Here is a 25,141-nt window from a genome sequence, read left to right on the forward strand (position 1 = left end):
TCTGGTTTATTTTCTGACCTTTTTGTGAACCAGATATTTACTAATAACATTTTCAGGCTTTTAAAAGCAGCTTCCAACATAAAATCAAGCCACCATGCTGACTGCATTCCTCCCCCAAACAGCATCCGAGACAACAATTTACCATTTTAAATTTTCTTTGCTATTAAAAAGGAATTACACAAAATCCTTGGTGTGGTGGGATGAGATTTTGCTGCTAAATTAGGGTGCCTAATTTAATTGTTGGCCTCCAGAAGCCCAAACAATCCCACAAAGTATTTAAAGAATCTTTCCAAACAATGTCAAGATGGAGAAAGATCCTCCCCGCAACAGAGTACAATTTCAAAGAGAGCTATAAACTGTACAGCCAATCTGCTTTTTACGTTGCTTTTAAAAAAACAATTCACAGACTAGCATCACTGACTCTTCCCACCGGTATTTTATTTACATTTACTCATCTTTCTCCCCAGCAGGACCCAAAGCAGCTTAAAATCCTCCTCCTCTCATTTATATTCACAACAACCCTGAAAGGGAGATTAGGCTGACAGTATGTGGCTAGCCCAAGATCACTCAGCCAGCACAGTAGGGATTCGAACCTGGGTCTCCTAGATCCTAGTCTGACACTTGCGATGCCACCCGGGCTCTCTTTTTAGCCTGTGATCTTAGACTCTGTGCTTCCAGAAGGGCCACCCTGCCAAGTCTTTTTGACTAACTGACGAAGCGCCCTGTGACACCTTGAAGGCAAACACTGTTGTGTTGTGGCGTGAGCTTGTGTGGGCTGGAGGTGCCGTGCCCCAGCCCGATCCAATGCCTGCTGACTTAGAACCAAGTCCTGGGCAGGAGAAGGAGCCTTACAGCAAACTTCAGTGGGACCGGCTCCCGTAGTCTCTGACAGACATTTCCTCCACCCACAAAGCTTCTGCCACAAGGCACCAGGTAGCTTGCTAAGGCTTCTCGTTATAGGGTTGCAAACTGGGGTGCGAAATTCCTGGAGATTTGGGGGAGCCTGTGGGAGGTGGGGTTTGGGCAGGATAGGGACCTCAGGTGGGTACAATGCCACAGAGTCCTCCCTCCCAACACTGCCACTTTCTCCTGAGAAGCTGATCGCTGCAGTCTGGCGCTCCACTGTAACACCAGAGGGTATCTAGGCCCCACCTGGAGATTGGCAACTTTATGCACCGAGAAAACGCAGCCCCTTGACCGGATCAGGCCTAAAACTGGCAGGCAGCCGCCCCCTGCCCGCGACTTCCGATCCGCCTCCCCCCCCTCTCCTGGGAGGCTGCCCTGATGCCCGGGAGCAGCCAGCGCACCCGCGCGCCTTGCAGCCCGAACGAGCGATTTGCAAGCAAGGGGCGCACGGCCGTAAAGCCGGGCGTGTGCGCGCCAATTGCCTCTGGCTGCCCCCCACCCCTTTCAAGGCCAGCCCCGAAGTTCCCGGCTCCGGGCCCTGCAGCACAAAAGCGCGCCCCCCCCCCCGGCCGAGGAGAAACCATCTTTGCGCGGACCGGGCGCCATCGCCGACATTGTCTCTTCCCCCGCCCCCTCCGGCTCCCAGCAGGCAGGACGCCTCCCGGACCCCACCCTCCCGGCCGCTCGGCCTCGCCCCGGCGGCACAGGCGCGGCCGCTCACCGGCTCCTGCTCCGAGTCGTAGTCCTCCTCGTCCGGGCTCACCGACATGGCCATGGCTCACGGTGGGCCCAGGCTCGGGCGGGCTGACATGGCTGGAGGAGGAGCAGGCGCGGCGGCGGCTCCGCTTTCTGTCTTTACACACAAGGAGGAGGAGGAGGAGGAGGAAGCCCAGCTCATGCATATGCAGCGGTGCAAAACCAGGAAGGGGCTGGACTCGGCGGGCAGGGCCAATCGCCCGGCGGCGAGCCGGTGCGTGGTCTGCACAAAGGGAAGGGGGTGGCCACTGGCGGCCGGGGGAAGAGCCGAGCCAGGAGGAGGAGGAGGAGGAGGAGGAGGAGGAAGAGGAAGGCAGCGGGCTGGCGGGCGGCAGGTTGGAGCGGGTGCAGCCGCCGCCGCCCTGCTTGTTAGGTAGCCCTGGAGAGGTTTGTTTCCCGTTGCCTGCAGACAGTAAAGCCGGTGATGGGTGAAGGCAGTGTTGCTAAGGGAGCGCTGGTTAGGAAGGTCAGAGACCTGGGGGGGGGGGGGATTTATTGGATTTCTACTGGGTTTAAATATTTGCAAATCTGCCTCTGTGTATACACCCAGGCGAGCAATGACTATCTCTTGCCTTGAAAACCCCAGCAGGGGGTGCCATAAATCAGCTATGACTTGACCCCACTTTCCACCACCCTATTGCATGTGAATTGAAATGTCTGTGAAATTGACTGTGCTGACCCACTCTGTGGAATCCCCCCCTGAGTCTCAGTGAGAAAGGTGGACTATAAATAATGTACATAAAAATTACAGAAACAATATGGACAGAGACTAGGTGGGGAAAGGAGGTTTTCCTTCTTTATGCAATTGGATAAAATCCATGGTAGATAACTGGTAGGAAAGCAAACCCTCTGACAGAGGCAGCCTACTGTTGGAGACAAACATGCCCTACATCGGAGGACAAGACTGATAGTGCGATACTAAGGATGCTGTCCTGGGAGTGAGCTCTAATTAACAGATTTGAGCATGATTCTTAGACCTGTTTAGAATCGCTCTCTTAGTGTTCATGAGCATGTGCGTGTGCACGCATGCAAACCCTCCATACAGCAAGAATAGCAAAATAGATCTCAAATAGTTACCTATTAAAGGAATAATAATGAAATGACTAACAAGGTGTGAAAACAGCGTTCAGGAAAAACACATTTCCCTTTTAAAGTTCTTAGGAATTTTGACATCTAGGTTGTGTGAGCATCAGCTGAGGAAATGCAGCCTGAGCTTATGGGGGAAGGGCATGTGGGGAAGAATGCAGTCGTGAGTTGGGAGCAACCTGGGATTTTCCCAGGTCGTGGAGCCTGCACCTCTCTTGACAACCAGGATGTATCCTACCTTAATGTAGCTGGCTTCTGGGTGACCAGTCTGGTAATTCCTATGTTTGTATGAGCTTTTCAGGATAAAGCAGGACAAAAACTCAAAAGTAATCCAGTGGATTTTTTTGAGAGGGTGGCCTTGAAGGATGCATCTTCCACTCACTGAATATGGATCCAGCAGAGTTAGCAGTGTTAGTCTGTCCTTGCAAAATAGTAAAGAGTCCAGTAGCACCTTTAAGACTAACCAACTTTATTGTAGCATAAGCTTTCGAGAACCACAGCTCTCTTCGTCAGATGCAGGAGAATATGAATATGGACTTTTAAGCTCATTTTGATTGCTCTTCTATTTTAACGGGGGGAGGGGGCGTTAAAGAGTGGCCAGAAGGTGACTGGCCTAAAGTACTCCAGTAAGTTTCAGTGCGAGTGGGGATTTGAAGATGAGTACATCTCCTTTGCCATGCTGGGAAACACAGAGCTGGGGCTGGGGCTAGAATGATGGATTAGGGAGACCAGGGTTCAAATGCCTAAATTGATGCTCACTCTCACATAATCTGCCTAATAAGGCTGATGGAGGGAGAACAACATGCACCAGTCTGAAGGAAGGGTGGAATTTTTAAAAAGCAGCAATAATTGGGGAACAGGGCCTCCAGAACAGAGACTGGTGGTTGCAACACGTTCTAGATATATCTAGCATGTGGTGTCAAAATACCTAAAATAGGTAGGTCCCTACCTACCTATTTTAGGTAGTTAGCCAGCAATCCACAAAAACACTCTTCACTGGCAAGGAAGTTTCCTCCTGGCTGATGACCTTTTTAAGGCACAGATATTAGCCCTGTGCCTTTAAGAGTGCCCTAGCTCTAGGCCTACAGCTTTTTTGCCCAATACTGTTCTTAGCCTCAAAGCAACTCCTACTGTATTGTGGACCCTTTCTGTCCCAGTATCCTCCCAGCCAGAAAAAAATGTGTGGGAAAGACAAAGGGGTGACCGAAATCATACTTGCAGTGCAAAAAAAACCCCTTTGTGCCCCTGCCTTTATTCTGTCTAGCAGGTAAGAATACTGAGGTTTTTTTTTTAAAAAAACCTCTAAACTCAGATTTACGTTCCCTTCTCATAAAAGCAGTTTAAAACCCAGTGGCTAGGGACTTCATGGTGTTCCGTCTGATTTATTTACATATTTCCTGAGAAATAAGTCCCACTAGGCTTAGTGGGGCTTATTCCCAAGTAACTGCAGGACTGCAGCCTTGAACAGGTGAAGGTGATTTTATACCATGAGCCCATTGCTCTAGGCATCCTAGCCCAGCAGAAAGACCTGAAGATCTTACCCACAGATTCTGCAGAAATACTTTTACCTGGAGATGTCTGAACCTGAATTTGGGAAGCTCCTATTGTTCCCCCCCATCCAGACCTCTGAAAAAAATGTTCTCTAAAACACTGGACTATACTCTTTATAACTGGTGCTATCAAAAATATGTTCGTCCTTGAAGTGCCACAAGAACTTCCTTGCTCTTGGAAAACCTGTTAGTCCCCTTCATGATAGTAATAAATCCTTTTGGACAAGAATTTAAACTAACACTGTCCTAGCCCTTTAACAGCAAATACAAATTTTATTTTTTTTAAAGGTCAAAATACTATGCAGTATTTATATACAAGACCCCAGATATAAAGAAGGTATTGATTGGTTCAAATTTCTTCACATTTTGTGGAAAAACTTCCTTCACCAGAAATGGTGCGTGTTGTGCAATATCTGAGCCTGTAAAAAAAAAATTAGTATTTGCTGACAAAAAAATTAAGAAACTGAAATGGCAAACTATAGTCAAGATTACAGAATTAATCATAGCTTTCATTAATTTAGGTAAGAATGAAAATAGAGAGTTGAATTAAGTGAAATAATTGTATTATTCATATTGTATAAGCTCTGATTAGTCTAGGAATTATCTCACAGGTAATATTATGGTGGGATTGGACTTTACAGCTGGCTAATAGAAAATAAAAGTTGGCTATCAAGCCCAGTTTCAGTTTGTGGATGCCTGTTAAAAGCACTTCAGATCAATAAATCCGACAACTGTACTGCAAGATAGGCCAGAATTGTCTCCATTACAAATGGTGGCTTGGTCTTTTGAAGCTCAGAGAACAAGAGCTGCTCAAAAGATGCCCATTAAGTGTATGACTAAGTTGAGATTTGAACTAGCAACTTCCAGACTCTCAGTTAATTCTTAGCCACACCACCAGCTCTCAATTTAACTGACCCGATTCTCCAAGAAGATAAGCATTATACAAGCCCAGAGCCAAGCTTCTGCAGTCCTTGTTGCTAACATGTTTCATTTCTGTGCAGATGGAGGAAGAAGCAGGCTCTTTCCTTCAGGAAGAATGTGAGCTTTTTCCTGAATGGATTGTTATAATCAGAACAATATCTGGATATTGTTCTGCTCCCAACGGCTTCCTCCGGCTTTTTTCATCCCCTGAAACAAGGAAGAGCCAATCAGGGGTAGACGGGGATGATGAAATAGCCCCTGGAGGAAGCTGGGCCCAGTGGCTCCTATGGTGCAGGTTGTGCTGCCAGAGTGGCTCAGATCTGGACCCTGGACAATGGGTGCCACTGCTGCCGTGGCCCCTGCTCGAGCTGCACTTGTAGCGCCTGACCACCAGTAGCTCCTCCAGAGCAGTGATCCACCAGGACCTTTTCCTTTAGGACACACTGCCCCTCTCTTTGGCTCTCTTTGGCAGCGGCTTCAGGCTGCCAGATGGAGAATGATTGGTAAGAAAGTGCAACGCAGCAAACGCTTCTCTGTTGCCAAGATCAATTCACTTCCATTTTGTTGGCATCGCTCCCTACCGTTTTAATTAGCACCTAGCAAGTCTGCCTTTGCCAAATCTGGAATGGTATGCCAGATTTGACAAGAATCGCTAGGCAAAAATGGAGGTGGCTGGTACAAGAAACGTGAGGCAGGGACTAGCCCACTCAGCGTGAGATAATAGCTAGCTCATCAAGGAAAGATCTTTAGAAGAATCCTGAGAAGCAGACCCAACCCAGCCTAACCAAAGCACTATTATATTGGCTTTTGTATTGTATATTTTGACGTAATCAGATGAGCCAGTGTGGTATAGTGGTTAGTGTCAAATTAGGGTCTAGGAGACCCACATTTGAATCTCTGCCATGAAAGCTCATTGGGTGACTTTGGGCCAGTCACATACACTCAGTCTAACCCACCTCACAGGGTTGTGAGGATAAAACAGAGGAGAGGAGACAGCAGGGTATTAATGACGTAAATAAATAATCAAGACTATATAGTCAGGGCAATAGCTGCCTTCATTCCCTTCATACCAAAGACTCTTTTACGTTTTCAATCCTCCTCATTCTTCTCTGATTGGAGGAATAGCCAGCTGCCAGTCCACCTTGCCCTCCCGCTTCTACCAATCAGAAGTGTTGTTAACAATTTTCCAGACTTTCTCTGCTTTCTGGTGAGTGCCACAATCCTATCTATGGCTGCTGATGTCATTTTAGGGACAAATGTAGCGATTTTAAAATGTCACAAGGGCCTGATTGGGCCCACAGCAAGATCAGGGGAGCTCCCCTCCCAATGCCTTTTCAAATACTGAAACAAGTTTGGCATTTGAAAAGGGGGAGGGGGGAGATCCCCTGCTCCCACTGCACCCTTGTATCATTTTGAAATAGCTGAAGTTGTCTGTAAAACGGCATTGGCAGCCACATGTAATGTCTAGTTTGGCCCTGAGCCCCCTCCCAAAGCCAACTGGCACCTTGCACATGCCATTCTGTACACGTTCCTGCTCATTTGGCTCCTATTTATGTTCCCTGGGTTCTGACAAGCTGATCAGACCCAGCCTTGCTCCCACTCTGGATTTATTGCCTGGAATTGCTGCTAGATCACTCCACTGCCCCCCCATGCTGAGCGCCTCTCTGGGGAACTCCCTCCAAGTTACAGATAGTGGCGCAGTCTGAGGATCAACAGAACTGGCCTTTAAACTCTTGGCAATTCCTCCCCCCCCACCCCAATGAGTCCCTGTACATAAAACATCTTTCACAAGGATGTAGGGGGAGACAACGTTGGCTGGGAAGCGTAGTTTTAAAAGACAGAGCCTAAGACTCTGTCAATTTCACCTTTCTACAGGAGGGTAGTTCAAAAAGACAGAGCCTGTGGAGATGACTCCTCAGAGGGTTTCTTCATTTCATCTTCCCCTCTTACTCTTGGAAGAGGAGGTAAAATTGACAGAGCCTTTGGGGAGGCTAAGATGAAATTAACAAACCTACTGAGGAGCTCTCCCTGCAGGCTCCTGTAGAGAGGTGAAATTGACAGAGCCTTAGGCTCTGTCTTTTTCAACTACCCTCTCCCTACAACTGAGTGTCCTCATGTAAGATGCCTCATGTAGAGAGACTCTATACGTCTGTATTTATTTGCAGAGAATTCACTTCATGCACCTGATGAAGTGGCCTCTAACCACGAAAGCTTATGCGACAATAAACCCAGGCTTAGAGCAGGCACGAGACTCCTTTTTGTTCTTGTAGGAACTGCAATCCTGGATGTTAAACGCACGTGTAAGAATAGTACGTAAGTCAAGGGTGGGGTCTAAAGGCAAATGAGGCGGCAGTCTTGAAGAAGCTAAGCTGGTCTGGTCAGTGTCTGGCTGGGAGACTGACTGAGAAGTCCAGGAGCACCTGCCATTTGCTCCCTGAAAGAAAGCTGGGATCTACATGATGTATTTACTGATTTTTAAAATGCCTTCCCTGCACTCCCAGCACAATGTTCTCCAAGCAGCTTCCACAGTAAAATTTAAACAGTAATCAAAAGCAGCAAATAACAAATAGATGAAATCCCATCATGTGAAAATTACTGAACTGGCAGTTGAAAGTCCTTTAGCAAGAGCGGCAGCAGTAAGGAATTAATGAAAACGCAAGCTGAAATCTCTGCTACCTACACAGCTTCTTGAAACAGCTAGAAATCAATCTGGGGTCTTTGTATGCAGCGTGTACCTTTCACAGTACAACAAAGATCCCTCAAAGTTGTCCCAATGAAGGTCTTCTAATATAGTTCGTATTTCACCTACAGAAATGTTTTTCACTTTCCTACCAGATTTCTAAGCCACTGAGTTTCTCTATAATTTACAGCAATCCAGAAAACACTTAAATAGCGCTCAATTTGAAAAGCTCTGGTTTACCTTGCCTCTTTCCCACTCAGATATTAGGTATTAAAAAAAAAGAAAGAAAAATGTATTTTTTCCTGCTTTGCCTGAAACCCACTGGAGCTGACAATATATTTAATGTTGTCCTGCCTGTGCACCCAAGCCAATTTATTCTGGCTGATTTAAAACTTGATAAAAAAATCTGTTTAAAGCATAACATCCTTGTGATCATTGGATTTTATCCACTTTCAGCTATGCTGGTAAGGTATAAACTCCTTTGGATATGGATTCATGTTTTTTTTATTGGGAGCGGGGAGCTTGTCAACATGCTGTGCCAGAAACCTAAACCAACTTCTTGCAGTCAGGACTGCCTTTAATTATTTCTCGGGCAGACTGTCAAATTAAAAGACATCGTTCTTTAACTGCATCTCAGTATTGGAAAGAGGCAGCTTGGCATCAGAATGGCTCTGGTACCTGATCTAATAGGTGTTGAACTACTCATCAACTCAACTCAGAAATCGGGCCAAGCCTGCATTGTGCTAACCCTGGTTTAGAACCAAACTGAAGTTTAAGCTACAGAAATGGTCAGGCAAGGCCTTGAGCCTCCGGTCTGCTTGTATTTCCCGTCTGTGCAACTCCTCAGGTTCTGGATGCAGCAGCCACGACTTTGGTTTGTCAGCTGGAACATCATGGCCAATCACAGTTAACACGAACCGTGCTAGGCAAGGCCCTCTTCAAACCAGCTTCTGTTCCCAGTTTACCAGCTGACCGCAAAGCAGAAGGCTGGCATGTGGCACATTAACACCGTCTTCCGCAGTGATTTTGGTGGGTCCAAATGGAGCCCTGCCCTTCCTTCCCAACTCAGAATTGTTTGACCTTTGCTTCTCCTACCTGTGATTTCTTCATTTTAAAAATCTGTACAACAGCCTCTGTCTCTTGTAAGACACTCAAAAACAGTTTACAGTGGAAATAGACACATACTACAAAATGGTAACAGTCGGCATGCAACTGGCTCACATTTCTGAAGCTGATCATAATACAGCCCCTGCAAGCAATGCAGAGACCTTGTGGGCCAAGCCTCTGAAAAAGCCAGGAATTTGCTCAACGATGAAAAACCATTGGCCAAAGGGCCTGATGCAACCCATGCAAGGAAAGCCTTCCGTAGCATGAGAGTCTTTTGGAAAGCCCGGGTCCCTGCTCCTGCACTGAGGACAGGTGACTGGGCAAGGCCTTTCCCCACAGACTGAGGGGCCCCAGGAGGCACAGACAGCAGGGGGTGGTCCTTCAAGAGGCGACCTTCCGGCCTCTGCTACAGAGCGGGGTTCTGCAGAGCAAACCATCCTCCGTCATCTTTAACTTCGCCTCATCCCGAAGACTGATGCCAAATGAAATCTGGAAACTTTGCCCACCTGTCAACCTTGGGCGCATACCCAGGAGCATGACTGCTGACTGGCTAGTTCCAGCCAGGAAACATCCATAAGCACTGAGAACAAAAAAGCCGCAGGGCACTGAAATGGTTATGAAGGATAACTTCCTACCTTTGTGTTTTTCTTCGGCCAGGATACCACAGGGACCCCAGAAATGGCAAGATTCTGGTCATCGTCCGCATGCTCCTTCAGGATGTTCTGTTTCAAAATGCAAACAGGCTAATCAGCTTAAAACAGTTGCTACAGATATGAGTATAGAGAAAAATATCAGCATGATGTTAACTGGACAGCTGTCCTGCAAAAGGGAAGTGGTACGTTATTTCTGTCACGGGCTGGAGAGCCAGAGATGAAAAGGAGAGAGATAAATTTGCAAATTTTTGCAGGCTTCAACTTGCTATTCCCATTTGGCAAGCAAGGAACAGAGATCACCTATGGAGCTTGCTCAGGTGATGCAAGGAGGGCCTTTTAAGGAATGACATTCTCTTTTAAAGATGTGAAATAGTCATCTTTAATTGGAACAACAGTTTTTGGAAAAACGCAATGATTTAATTGGAATGATTTAGATGGGTGGCTTAATATTCCTCTGTTCTTGTGGAAAAATGACATAGGAAAGTTGGGACCAAATATACTTCAAGTATTTAAAGCAACTTCTGCTTTTCAAGTTGCTGTGGTAAGGAAGGAGGGCCTGTATGAGTGAGAATCTAAACCCAGGACAAGGGCTATTCATTAATCACTGCGACCCACTGTATCAGAGTAAAATTCTTATGCTGATTAGTATGAGAGTTGACATGCATACTTTCAGCAACAAGTGGATTTAAGCCATAGACTTTCCAGGTTTGCCTGCCCACCCACCCCACGCCCGAGTGACCATTGCCCATTTCTGTTGCATAATTAACTTCTGAAAAGTCTGGCCTGATCTACTCACGCAGCACAGTAAGTTAGGAGAAGGGACTGTATTTCAAACTACTTGTGGTGGGGTGGGATCCTATGTTTGAACACTGCCTTGTAAAAAAGGAAATCCATGAAAACAGAAACTTGGCATACCAAGGAGTGTACGGGAACCTTTCTCCCCCGTTTTCTGCTTGCAGGGAGATATTTTTAGGTGGGGAAGCATTTAAAATGGCACTCCCCTGCTTGTAGCAGTACAGTTCCACGCCATATTCTCATGATGTGCCTACCTCATTCTGCTTCAGGGGAAACAAGGCCCTTCTTTTTGCACACCTCCCCACGCCGCTTGCAGATGCTGTTCCTTAATTCCCTCCCATCTTGTTTCCATTTCGCTTCCCTAACCCCTGTGAGCTTCACCAGGCCCCTTAGCCCTGCTGCTGATTCTCCTCTGCACGTTCTCCTTACTGTTGGGGCTGCTTTTTAGGAACTGATCCCAGCCTGTCTCTCTAAGTCAAAGTAATTTAGTGGTTAGAGTATCAGACTAAGACTGGAAAGTCCAGGCTGTAAGCCTCTGGTTAGTCATGAAACTTACTGGGTGATCTTGGGTCAGTCATTCTCAGCCTAGCCAACCTCCAAGGGGGTGGGGGGTTGCTGGAGGAAGAGAGAGCTTTGGAGGAGAGAGCTAGGGTGGAGGGGGAGAGAGAAGCAGGGAAAAAAGAGAATCCTCCTTCTAAGAAGGGCTCAGGACATTCAAACCAGATTTTCCATGGCTACACTTTGTTTTAATCATCTTTTTACCAATAAAAGAGAGCAAAAGAAGGGGGGGGGAGGAGGAGGGAGACTGACACTCACATAGAAAGCGGTCTTCGTAATTACACCCCCACACTCCCATCTACAGCACTAACATCCACATTCTCTGGGAGAAACAGGACATGGATAATTAAACAGATGAGACACTATTTCATTTGGCAAAGCTGGATTTCACCAGGGTAGATGCGCTTCAGTCGCACATTGAATCACACTTCCTTGTCTACGTGGTGAAGTAGCTGCTGTCAAGACAAACAAGAGTGGGCTTCATGATCAGCCCCCTCCACCTCTGGGCATGTGGGGAAATCCCTTTGACAGGAAGCTGTTTGTTTTCCTGAGGAGATGAACAACAGAAAGCAAAATCTCTATTTTCCAAGTGTACCCTGAGCTGCTAAATCAAACGGAAAGTGTTGAACAGCAACTGGTAGCAACATTTCATTGAGCAGAATTTAAATATTTAGGTGGGGAGTGCTAAACATAGTACAGTCCCATAAGAGGACTGTACCATGCACATGGGGGAAATTATTCATAGCCCCTCTGGTCAAATACTCCATGCACAACGAACAATGAGATGGTTTCCCAATCTCTGTTGCTTAACACAGAAGCAGGGTGTGCGTGTTCCTGCCTTTGCCACCAGCGCCACAGCGCCAAAACTAACTCCCTGCTATGTTTGTGCAGCACTGAGCAGCTAATCAAACGGTGCTAAGGATTCTCTCTTCACTGTGCTTATACATTCCACGTGCTGAGAGTGTTTGTTAGGGGGGATACTTGCAAAGAAGTGACCCTTTCCCCTTCCTTGTAGGATGTAACATGGCACAGTCCTGAAATAGGACTGAATGAATAACTCCACCAGTGCCTCTGTCACCTTTTATGAACACCCGCCTCTCTCAAAATCTGCCTCCTCCACAAAGCTGATGGCGTAACCCTTCACCTGCAACCAAAACAGTACTTAAGCGCATGTACCTATGGAGCTGCTTTATACATTGGCAGCATGATCTCCTGACGATAACAACAGCAGCAATAACACATTAAAAAGATCTTGGACAAAATCTCCTCCAAGCTCAAAATTATTGATAATCTAAAATCCTTTTTTAATTGGAAATGGGTGGGTTATACCTGGAACTCTGAAAGACAAGCCATGGGGTCACAGTCCCTTCTCATAACCGCACTGACCTTCACCCATCCCTTCTCCTTGCTCTCAGTTGTTCTTACTGGCATTCCTGCTTTTTGATGAACTGGAAGAGACTCAGTTAGTTTAGGACTCCCCAATCCCTGCCTTCAGACCAGCACTGTGCTGTAGTTTAGGGTTACGGAAGCAGAAGGTCTACTCCTGCCATTTTTGTGGGCTTGCAACACTGTGGACTAATGTTCAAGGCTGGGAGAAGCCATAAGGGCCCTTCTGATATCCACCAACGAATGCAAGCAGACATTACCTTACAACCTAAAATGTTAGTTTCATCTGGAAATTGCTAGATGGTGTACCTGGAAGAGAGTCCAGCTAGGTCCGAGGTAGATTGGCTAACTAGCCAGAAGCTTTAAAGGTGGATCTGAGTGCCAACGAGTTGTCGCTTCAGGCCCAAAGTCCTGCCTTCTCCGCTCCCTATTCAGGCCTCTGACCTCACTATTTAAGCAGCCCTTTGGGCCAGCAAGTAGGGACAGAGGCAGCAGAATTAGGTCCGCTAGCCAAATGTTACAAAGCAAGAAGGCATGGGGATTATATGAAATGTATTAAACATAAGTAAAGGGGAGATTGCTGAGCCCTTATTTCATGTACTTCTAAACTCCCTCACTCATCAAAACTCTCTGCTTCTGTAAAGCCATTTTTTCTCCCTGTGAAGCTTTGATAAGAAAGTAAAACCTATCAGGAATTACTTTTTTAAAAAGCGCCTTCCTGGGAGAAAGTGTGGGGAGGGCAGTAGAGTGTATGACACACCTCCTCACCTGCCCTCAACCTTGGTTTACTACAATTCCGCAGCAGACCTGATTCTGATGCCCAGCTTGGTCCTCGTACCATCTTGGCTGCCCTTAAATGTGGTTGGATTGCTGCCTGTGTGAGAGCCATAAAAGTTAAAAGGGAGCAGAACTTTGGGCTTCTCTTAAAAGAAGACGTAGAGCTGAACCATCTTACCCACCTTCATATCCTCTAGCAAAGCCTGAGGATCTTCTATGCCTTCTGGGATGCATTTCTTATTCTCTGGCAGCGATTCCAGTTTCTCAACGAGGGCTTTCAACCCTTTCAGTTCAAACTCAGTCAGGTGAGTCCATTTGGCCGCGACCTCTGTGGCTGGTGACCCTGTGGGTGTTTTGGGATACTCCGCCGGAGTTGACTTTACACTCTCATCCGACTCGTTGGACAAAGTTCTTTTGAGGTACCTGCTGGCTGTGGATTTCTGCTTCTTCCCCGAAATCTCCTTCCCTTCTGAGTGTGTGCTGTTGGGAGAGGAGGAACCGTCGGCTGAAGGCTTGGGGATTTTATCCAAGTTGTCATCCTTCTCCTCCTGAGCACGGACATCGCACAATTCTTCATCCATTTCGACCCAAGAATCCGATGAGAAGCTATCTAAGCTGCGCTTCCTTGTTGCATCTAAAAGACACAAGAAGAGGCTGAATTAAAACCCTCCCAAAGTCAGAACTTAAGACATACCTGCAATAAGGCAGCTGAAGTACAATACCAAAGGGAAGGCCTTGGAAATATAATGTTGATCGCTGACCTGTTCAGCCTCACCTTCTCCCTGTGTTACCATGTGCAGGAAATTCTTTTGCACTGGACATGAAAAGATGCAGTTCTCCCACCCATTCTTAACGGTAGTACATGCTAGTTGATGGAATGTGCTAGACTTATCATTACCAGATGGCATCAGCTGGTGGTGGTGGAAACTGATCAAGGCTACATGCAGGCGAGGAATGTCCTGGGACTGCGTTTCAAGAGTTTGCCAGAAACAGCAACTGTGGCCTGACAGCATCTTCGGTCTGCCCCCCCCCCCACCTCTGAGTGCAGTTGGCTAGTCTGGGGGCCGTAGTTCAGTGCACTGCATGCACAAGACCCCAGGTCCTATCTCCAGTTAACAGGACACAGGTAACAAGGCAAGCAAAGACCACTCTCTTCCCAGGACAGCTGTTGCCAGTCAGAGTAGATAATACTAAGCTAGAAGGTTATAAGATATATAATCGGCTATAAGATTGGCTTCCTATCTGGCATGGGCATTCTGCATCCCTGGCTTGCAACTGCCACTGCCCACGGATGCCTTTATTGATGGCAACACATCAACTCCTTCCAACGAGAATATTCAACTGCAGCCTGAAGTGGTAGTCGATGAAAAGCCTTGAATCAGCTGCGTGCGCCACTCTGTGCAAATTCATAGCTTATATCCCAGGTCCGGTCATACATGCCAGAGGCAGCCCAATAAACTCGTGTCTGTTTTAAAAAGATACAAAGCTTGCAAGGAGCCACCTCTGCAGTGGTGTCCCATTTACCACCTTGAGGCACCTGCTGCCTGGCGCTTCAGTTAATGCGGCTGAGATTCCGCCAAGCACCTGCTCCTCGTGCAAACTACGGAATAATTTATTACCGCTTTTGTGGGTTTCCCCTTGGGAACGTGCAACCTGTTTTTGCAGGAGCCAGACAGAAAGCATGGGTGCCCTTTCCCCACTCCCCTCCCCTGAAGATGCAGCACAAGAGAACCCACTCACCAATTAACATTGATTCTCTCAGGTACTCTTTGCTGAGGTGGGAGCGCTGGGTCACACAAGACACGTATCTCTCCAGAACATACCAGCACATCTCATAGTAGAAAGGGTAACGGAACTTGGCCTGCACCTGGAAGCGAGACAAAAAGGCATCAAGTCAACAGGGAGGCAGGGAAGGTTGCAGCCCCTTAGCCAGGTATCATTTTATCAAGAGCACAAGCAGCCTTTGCCAGAATGGGGGGAAGGGAGGGGAGGGGAGAGCTGAGGGAGGGAGGCAGGTGCCTTCAGCGTGCAAAATGAGCAGCTCCGCCTACCTTCCACCAGAAATCACTGTTCGGCAATTCACCAATTCTGCACCCTCCTGAGGCAGTAAAAGCCGGGATGAAGGGGAAGGAAGGAATTCTTGCAATGGAGTCTATGCTTCCTTCTCCTCCATTCATCTGGTGTAAAAGTAGGGGTGGTTACATATCTTACTCTCCAGGAAATCCAAGTAAAACGGGAAGTGTGGGTGTTTTTTGATTACCAAAGAGCTACAGCCCATTCTCCCCACCAGGCAAAGGCCCACTAAATGAAGGCTTAATGAGTTTTCACTTGCGGTTTTGTTTGTGATCTACACGTTGGTGATGTCGTTCGCAATGTTTGCTTATTTATGTAAAGCAAATGGGAGCGGCGTGTTCACTCCCCACGACATGTATTTCATCTTACCCCATGTCGTGACGTCGTTATGCTGAGCACAACCCCACCCCCAACAGCAGCAGAAGACAACCACATGGAGTGGGAAGTGGGGAAAGGGGCACACTGAGGTGCTTCCGGTGACGGAAGGGAAGGGAGGAAACTTGATGCAGGGCTGTCATTTTCAGAGGCAACCCCCAGTTTCTCAACCTATATGGTCTGCCCCGAGGAGAAAAAACTGAGGCTGAGGCTGCTGGTAGCTATCATTTCTTAAGGAGCTATGAGAGGGTAGCCGCTCTGGCCTCAAGCAGTCTGCCATTCCGCCTGAAACTACTAAGCAGCAGAAATATTACCAATGTTAACTTTTCCTTTTGGGATGTTGTTTGAGAGCCTTTTCTAAATAGAAAAATAAGCAAGCCTCAGGGGATAATTTTTTTTTAAAATCAGCATTTTAGGAAGGAGGACAAGCTCCCACCATCTTCCTCACTTTAGTTCCATTTCTATAGAAGCTAAAACAGGGAGCCAAAGTGTTTCATGTGTTGCTTCAATTAAAGAAGGCATTAGTGTGAGGACGGGTTCCTATCCTGGCCCTCCTCATGGGAAAGTGCCACCTCTCTGCCTGGATTTCCGGTCTGTAAGGGGAATAGTCGTTCCTCCTTCAAATGCATTAAGAGGAAAAGCAGGAATAATGGCTGAAAAGAACACGTGTCCCACGCACGGAGAGTTCAATATTCAGCACACAAAACACTTCATCATCCATGCAATGTTTGTATCTGAGAATCCAACTGATCACGCTACTAATTAGATTTAGAATTTTAAAAGCCAGTTTTGCCCAGCAAATATTTGGACATGGGACACCGGGGCTCAACTCCAGTCTTTGCTGCAGACTCATCGCATGGTCTTGAACGTGTCCATCTCTTAGCATCAATTCCCAGTCTGTAATCTGGGGAACGTTTACTGACGTCATTTCATTAGAATAGTTCTGTCCTTCCTTTCCCCCTACAATGGACTCAAGGCAGCTTACAATTAGTTAATTTTTTTAAAAAAACAACAACAACACACACACAAAGCCAAAACAACAATCCATCCAATTATCCCAATCCTAACTCAATCCCTATTAAAAGCCCCCAGCGAAACCCACACAGCGTGACATCTCTTCCTGAAAGCTGGCAAAGAAGCAACCCTCCTCCTCCTCTCTGGCAGCCCATTCCACAAGGCAGGTGCAGAAACTGGCGCAAAACACATTTTCCTCTTAGAGGAGGCCTGATGTACCAAAATCCATGTGGGCCAGGGTCCTGGGGTCTCTTTGAATGGAGCACAACAGCAGGGGCAGGGAGCAGGACCCCTACTGTGTCCTCAGTGGTGGCTCTTTTATGCTGTCCCATAGAATTTCACTGGATTCTGCAAGGAATCCAGCGACAGCAGCAGGCACTGGCTAGGAACACCGAGACCTCATGGAGGAAGAGAGGAGGCTTTGCACGGACATTGTAATGACTACAGAGCACTCTGCATGTTAGAAGTGCCAGCTAAACAATACATGGCAGTCATAACAGGAGGAGGAATAAATAAGCAGGCAGTCCAAACATCTCAGCCTTTATCTCTCTCCCTGCTATATTCAAGCAGCCCACTTACCATGATAGGAACCTTCGTCTGAGTACTAGTTGCTGGGTGGGGGGAGAGGGGATTTGTTGCCTTCATGCCTTGTCTAGTAGTAGTTCTACGAGGGCTGCCATCCTCAGGTGCCACTGCCTCCCCCTGCTCCAGGAGCCAAGACAGCTAACACCCCTTCCTCATTTCCCAGGCACCTTTAAGCACAGCATGGTCAATCATATATGCATGGCTTGCCATGTAGCATTTGGACCGCTGGGAGGCAAAGGTGATGGAGGGGAAGGCAAGGAGACAGCCATGGGACTGGGGTGAAGGTGGGTGCAGAGGAAGTGGACACTGCTGATTTCCCAAACCCACCGCCTGAAGCCACTGCCTTGCCTTGCCTCACCTCATTACAGAGCCGGCACTGGGCTCCTAATTGGCAATTGTGGAATAGAGGGTGCTATGCTGGATGGGCCTTGGGTCTGATTCATCTAAGCTAATTTTATGTTCTGATGAGCCTAGTTCAACCCCCTGGAGCAACTTTAGTCAATTCCTGTAGGTCTAGAAATTTTAAGCAAGGTAACTTTTTTAAAAAAATCATAGTTTTGTTTGTAAAAAACAGAAATCTGCTTACGTGTATCTCAAGCAGCATTTAGAAAAGGCAAAGGACCACTGCCAGTCTACCCCTTGGAGAAAGCTGGTCCTGTTCAAACACTGAGAACTGCATTAAAGGCTCTTATCCAGGTGCCTACAACTTCAGAGATTAGATGGGCAGAGACCAGGGGAAGGGCCTGTGGGAGTGATGCCCTGTTTGTGGCTATCCTAGACGGAGCTGGGAAGTGCCTGTATTATTGGCTTCAGTGCCAGGTTGCGCTTTTATATTTTCTCAATAATAGTGGAGTTTGTCCTTCTGCTGTTTTACTTGGCTTCATCTGTTTTTTCCTGGATTTTCCAGCTGCTTTTGACTCCTTTACCTCTGCTTAGGTTGGCTTTTTAGCTGTTGTGGTTTGCTTACTGTTATATTTTAATTATCTTTAAAAATTCTCATGTGCCACTTTTGAGGATTTTTACATGGGGGAAAGGCATAGCAGATCCCTTAAATAAATGCAACTTTCCAGGAATATTCCTCATTCCCCCAATCGCTGGCTTTATCCCATCCGAGTGTACTGCTCCATACCTGTGAAACAACCATGGACACGCAAAGCCACCTTCAGTTATAAACGCTGACTGTCTGCAAGTGGGTGGAATCAGACCATTTTGGTTCCCATGAATGGAGATACCCCAAGAATCAAGAGCCTTCTGTTCTGCGCTATATGTAAGTCTTACAACTAGGCATCCAAACCTGGGGTTTCAACCTGTCAGAGAATTCTTAAGTTTCAGTTACATGCCAAATGCCTGATGGTCGGATAAGGGAAACCAGCCTCTGTAAAATATATTAAATATTAAAAGGAACTCAAATTCTTTTTTAAAATTATTTTTTTCCCAAGAGAGCACTGCCAGAAACAAAATTTGCAAAGAATTTGACTTACAAACAGGAAGCCGCCTTCCACCCCTCGGCCTTCAAAAGGTTTTCAGTCACATGCCTGGGGAATATTAAAGACATGGTTTGCTCAACATTTTGTTGACAGTTTCTAAGTGTCACCAAATTTAGCCGTTTAAACCAATGTTTAAAAAGTCAAATGACAAAAAACAAGGCAATGAATGCATGCAGTGCTCCTGGTTCCATAGACCAATCTTGAATAAGGCAATTTGAGTTCCTAAAGGCCTCACTGCCAAGGGCCCAGCCTACAGCCAATTCCCTCCACGCCTCTGTGATTTGGCTTCTAACTGAAAAACACGCTGGTCTTCGGATGAAGGAGAAGCGCCTAACTTGTGCGGTAAATAAGAGTCATCCTGACCAATCTGATGGGAACTCCTGTGCAAGCCCCACTGAATGTGTTTGGGGATGCAAACAAGAACCGTTCATTTCAAAGGGATCGGCCCAAGGGAAGTTCTCCATGGGGACTGGGCCCATTGAAGAAAGACGTGGATTAAGAGTGGAGTAAAAGCTTTTAAAGTCACTGTAAGCAACCATATGAGAGACCCACTCAGGAAAAGCCACTTGTCCGTAGCAATCAACAATCAAAAGGGCAAGAAAGGTTCAGAGAAGTTGGTTTTCCTGGTTTTAGCCCCCAAATAAGTATCATAGGGATGTGTGGGCAGATGCGTCCGGAAAACCCTGTTCTGGGCTAGTTACTTTTGAGGACTTATTTGCAATGCTCATGGGGGTGCTTCATTTGCATTTTAAGAAGTACAGAAGGAAGCAGTGTGGGGGTGCAAGACCACATGTTGCTCCCTCCCCTGGGTTCAAATCCTTGCTCTCTGTGAACTCACTGGCTGCTGCTAGGGAAACCTCAGTTTCTCACCCACAGTTTTCCATCTGTAAAAAGGAAGTATGAATAACCTATCTCATAAGGTCAACAGAAGAAAGAAAAAGAAAAAAAACAACATTAAGACCTTTGTTAAAAGCACTGGAGGACTAAATATCGGAGTGGTCAAGGGACTGTTGCTTTTTTAGGTGATTAATCATTTGCTTTACAACAGAACTAGATTTAAACACATTCCATTTTCCTAAATCCTCTCTATTGATACTTTCATGGTGGGAGGATAGGATAACATAACTCGTCTCTCATTGTTAGGAAGAAGGAGCATTCTGGTGTTTTTTTCGTTTCATTCCATTTACAACACACCAGAGGCTCAAAATAAAAATCCCACCCATCCACCCCCAAAACTGATAGGCCCTCAACTCACACACAGATATAAAATTTGCACTCAGTGACTGAAAATGGGCACTACCAGTCCATCAATTACACCTTTAATTGATTTACCGATTAAAAAAATTAAACACTGAACCCTCAAACAGTAATAGAAAACTGATATAGTCCTATTAATTTCAATGGTGCTTCATTTTAATGGGGCAACACCAGTGCGAAAGCTCTATTATCAGCAGCAATGAGCATTGGTTAATGTCAGTTCACTTCAGGGATGTAGGAAGAAAAATGTTCATGCTTTTATTTTTCATTTCCGTTTTCAAGAATTTGTTTTATATAAAATTAATAACAATGAATGGAGACCATTGCCATAACAGTATTAGGAAAGTTTGGAATTTTCAGTGTTGTAATTAATGTTTTGGGGGTAATTATACATATGAATTATGTGACAGGGTACATGTATTTTATTGATTTGTAAACCGGAGGGGGGGGAGTAGCACTACAAATACATATGATGATAAACAATTCAAAAACTAGTTACAAATTTGCCAGATTGTAAGTCAAATCAAAACTAAAACTGTATAATTCCTCTCACATGGCAGAAGAGGATATTGCAACCTCCAGTCTAACATGGACCTAACAATGCAAGTAATGAGGTGCCCCACTGACCTCCATTGACAAGATGAGCTGAAAGAGATGAGCGGACAACTACGTCCACAGCATATTGTGCCCAGGTCTTTAGCTGTGGTAAAATCTGCATGTCAACAGTTTCTAGTGCCTTCATTTTCCCCCTTAATTTTAAACAGTACAGAGAAGTGCATGCTAGATTGTATTTAAATTTTACAAGTATTATTCCAATAATTTCCACTAAAGCTTTGCATTTGTCTGAATGTGACATTTAAACCACACAAATTATTATTTTTTTTCCTAATCAAATGCTTCAAGTATTTGTTGCTACTGGGATATAAAATTAACACGAGGAACTTTTGAAAAATTGTTTAGTAAAATCTAAGTGAAAATAAACATGCCAAATCAGATCACGTTATATTTAAGGCATTAGATGATTTTCTGAAAAGATTTTCAGGAAAAGTTCCAATTCCATTTCTTCTGGAAAATCCACCCCACTGTTTAATTTCCATCCAGCAAGATCCACAAGTGTAGGAAACAGAGTGGAGAATGCTGAGCCCTTCAGAATCTGGTCCACGGCAAAGAGCAATGATTGATTTCGAGGCGATGGGGGCAGGCACAGGGAACGCCACAATATTCTATTTGGGGAACTGGTGGGGGCGGCATTCTCTTCCCCTCCCTTCAAAAGGAGATTAGCATGGTAAAGCTCACAGGAGAAAGAATCAAACACAGAGTGAAAAACAAGCACTTTGCTGCTGTGAGTTAGGATCTCTGCATACACTGGATATCCAAAGACCAAAATGGTCTTCCATTCTTTAAGGAAAGAAATAATCACAGAACCAAAACGTCTGGAATCATACCGATTTCAGTATTCCAATATATCCTCTGCCAAAGGAATAAAACTTCCCCAGAAGGGGCTTAGACAAGATGATTTAATAGATGCTTTCCAGCTGCAAGTTCTGTGATCAATAATTTACAACCTGCTTAAGTTTTTCTAATTATTTCTCAACAGCAATGGGAAAAAATCCCCGCCAGGGAAGAGAAGCTTCCATTATAGTTCAAAGAGAAATGTTTAAGTTAGCAGATGGATTTTTACAAAAATAGTAACACTTTTACAAAATCTCTCCTGCATCTATAAAGGAATGCACCTTTGTCCCTTTTTAAAATTTGTGTCAGGCCTAGGATGGTTCCCTAGCACAATTTAAAATCACTTTCAGGGGAGCAATAAGTAAGGTTTTATAAAAGATGACTTTCCCCTCTCCTCTTCTTTTGGCCATACATGACTGATGGAACCAAATATGAAGAAGGAGACTTGTCAAATATTTAAGGACTAGTAACTTCTGTGCATTTTTTCCATATCTAGGGCTCAACAGCCTTCATGTCAACATGGGACATCCCTGCAAATAATATTGCTCTTATACCAATTTAATTATCATGGCATCCCCCCCAAAGGAAAATTCTAGATTGTTGAAGAGGCTCAGAATTCTCTGTTGTGAGATTCCTAGCCCTCCTTCACTGAATAATCATGTTCCCAACGAATTCTAGGAATAGAGGGATTCTGAAATCATTTTAAATCTGTAGGATAAGTATGCAACAAGTTACATTCAGCAGAGCAAGAGAAACCAATATTATCACCTCCAAGAAATCAGACAAGGAAGATTTTTATTTGTTGATCTGATTTTGGTGGTAGGTGGTCAAATTACACACACATAACTGATTGAATGCTGCTTTTGATGTTTAATTATTGCTGATTTTAGTGTGACTGGTCTGTTAACTTATTTTAATACTGCTGCTATGTTTAACTGTTGTTTCATCATAGACCTACTGTTATTACTGATTGGTTTTTCACTGCTACAGTTTTTTAATTAGAGAGAAGTCACGCTACTATGGTGAGAGTGTGGGGAATCAATATTTTAGATTTCTCTCTTAGCACACAAGTAACAGGTATATTTAGTCCATTAGGCTGGTAATAAATATGGTGGATTAGTCACTTATTTACAAGATTATTTTTAATTGATTCAAACCAAGTAGTATTAGTTAATTATACATCTGATATATTTAAAGGAAATATCCTGGGAATAGATCCTGCTGATGAGTGGTTATTTTAAAAAAAAACCCTGGGAATTAGCTTCAAGGGTGAAGCAGCTAAGATATGATACTAATTTTGAGTTTCTCTGGGGGAAAATGGGGATTATGCCATTAGTAAATCCAATTATATATAGAACCGAACAAGCCAACCTTATAACGAAGAGCTTCCCATACCACAAACCAAGAGGAGAAACGTTTATTCCAACCATGCATCAGAAGCAGCTTCCAATATGAACCAAAATCCTACTGCTCCTTAAAACTGATTAACTCAAAGAAAGTACAGATTAGGACAAGACAGACTCTGTTGCCACAGTGCCAGCCAGATGCTTCTGGAAGATCACAAGCAGGGCATGAAGGCACCAGCCATCGCATGCCTGTCCTCTGCATCCAGAGATACACTGCTTGTGACCATGGAGGCTTCATTTTGCTGTTGTGCCTACTAAGTGTGGCTAGACTTTATCTTCTAGAAATTTGCAATAATACAAATCGCTCCACATGTATATAATACTCTAGAGTGTGTCACATGCACATGCTCTAGTGTGTTGCATGCATTAGCTGAGTAGTTTTTAAAACAACCCTATAAGGTAGATCAGTATGAGCATGGCCATATTGCAGAAGGGAAACTCTGGCTGAGAGAGAGTGGCTTGCCTAAAGCCATCTAGTGATTCTGTGGCTAAAGTGAGCGGCTAAAGGGTCACAGTTACTACCAGCTCTCTCAATGCTCTTCCAAAATCCCACCCTAAGGATATAAGGAATTAATCTAGACTCTAGATGCTAGAATGTGTGTTTTTGTACACACATGTATACACACAGAGAAGGGTGCCTGAGTATGTTATTACTATCTCAGCCATGTATAAACCAAGTCCTAAGCACTGAGACAATACCAGACTGCTCCTAGCATTTATAACAAAATAACTTAACAGCTCCAAACGCCAGCAATCAAAACTGATTAAGCTGTACAAAGCAGACTCAAGAGCAAAGCCTCTGGTAAAAGAGCGGCCACTTAAAAACCAGGTGGGACAACAGCATCACCTGCATTACATTCTGTCTGAGCCTGACAAGAATTGCTTTGTGAATCCCGTCATGACATTTCCTTCTGCCAGCCACACAATGGAAAGATCAATACTTACAAGAAAGCCACCTACAGCGTGTTATCCTAAACGGAGAGACGTCTTACAGGATACTCCGTTGCTTGCTTACAATATTTTGGATGAGAAAAAAAAAATAACAGGATGTGATCCATACAAGGGAAACCAACAATCCTGCACTCATTCTACTTTCTGCATTATGGCATCATCATGTTAGACAGGTTTGTTTGAGTTTGTTTTTGTCATTGGAAGTTCTTGCTGTCTGATCTAATTGTTTTTTTACATTTTGTAATCGGCTCTGTGTCTCAGTGGGCAAAAAATAAAAATAAAAATGTAACATTTACTGGCAGGAGCCACTCATTGCAATGGGCTTTGCTTTGAAGTAGGGTGTGTTTATAATCACAGAAGCATACACTATTAGTGGGGGGGGGGGGGGGGGACGGGACTGGCAGGCAATTTCCATTCTATGAAGGAAAAAAAGAGCCAAACTCTGTAGCAGACATGTAGATTATGCAAACTGACAAAAGGGGGAGCTTTGGCTCTCTAAAGTTTATACCTTAGAAATCCTGTTAGCCTTTATGGTGCTATTGAGTTTGAATCTTGCTCTTCTATTGCAGACCAATATGGCTACCCACCTAAAACCATGCAAACTGAGTATATTTGTATGGTTTCTCTCTACTTTTCCATTTTATTCTGGGTTTGCTAATCTCAGTGGAGGAGTAGCTATGTGAAGAACTGAAAACCTGCCCTCCAAAACTGAAGATCTGATTCAGCCACCAACTACTTCCTGTACACACACACGCGGTTTCTGATACTTCAGCTGGCTGGCACTGCCATACACTCTTCGAAGCATTTGCAATCATAAGGGGAGAAAACTTTTACAAAAATGAAAGCCACGATTCTCAAAAAGGTGCACCCTGTGGCTAATGCTACAGCCGGCTAAGATGTTTTACATGCATTATCATCTATATATATTTAACTAGCATTTAACTCAAGCAATTAATCTTCCTTAACACTAGCAATTAATTTTCCAGCTTGAGATTGAGAGGACTGGCCGCACTAGCCCTGCGGGATCGCTAGGCTCATTCACTATACGGCAGTCCCTTATACTCTCACCGAAAACCTACAAAATCCTTGGATTTTAAATTCTTGTCCCTTCTTTTTAAGAATAAAAACAAATCCCCCATACACACTTCCAAGACTGTGTAGCCACGTGTGTTACAAACTTGATTTTTTCTTCTTTTTTGTGAATGGATGCTTTGATTCCCAGGAAGCCAAATTTCACACCATGCACTACGGACTCTCAGCACACATGCGGGCTTGCTTACGACTCATAGCTTAAACTGCTTCAATAACTAGACTCGTTCTGTCAGCCTTTAAGACATGCTGCTGTCTTGTTTAAGAAAAAGATCTG

General features: G+C 45.0%; 1 protein-coding gene across 2 annotated transcripts in view; it reads right to left on the bottom strand.

The window, feature by feature from the left end:
* Positions 1-25,141, bottom strand: part of KDM2B (lysine demethylase 2B) — an 85,790-nt gene that overhangs the window by 15,003 nt on the left and 45,646 nt on the right. For both annotated transcript variants that reach the window (XM_054997044.1, XM_054997043.1), the window contains 3 exons: positions 14,916-15,042; positions 13,358-13,809; positions 9,642-9,728 (listed from right to left, as the gene is read on the bottom strand). In XM_054997044.1, the coding sequence (XP_054853019.1) occupies positions 9,642-9,728; positions 13,358-13,809; positions 14,916-15,042 (666 nt within the window). The remainder of the gene's footprint in view (positions 1-9,641; positions 9,729-13,357; positions 13,810-14,915; positions 15,043-25,141) is intronic.

This window comes from Eublepharis macularius, chromosome 13, assembly GCF_028583425.1.
Source record: "Eublepharis macularius isolate TG4126 chromosome 13, MPM_Emac_v1.0, whole genome shotgun sequence".
Lineage (NCBI taxonomy): Eukaryota > Metazoa > Chordata > Lepidosauria > Squamata > Eublepharidae > Eublepharis > Eublepharis macularius.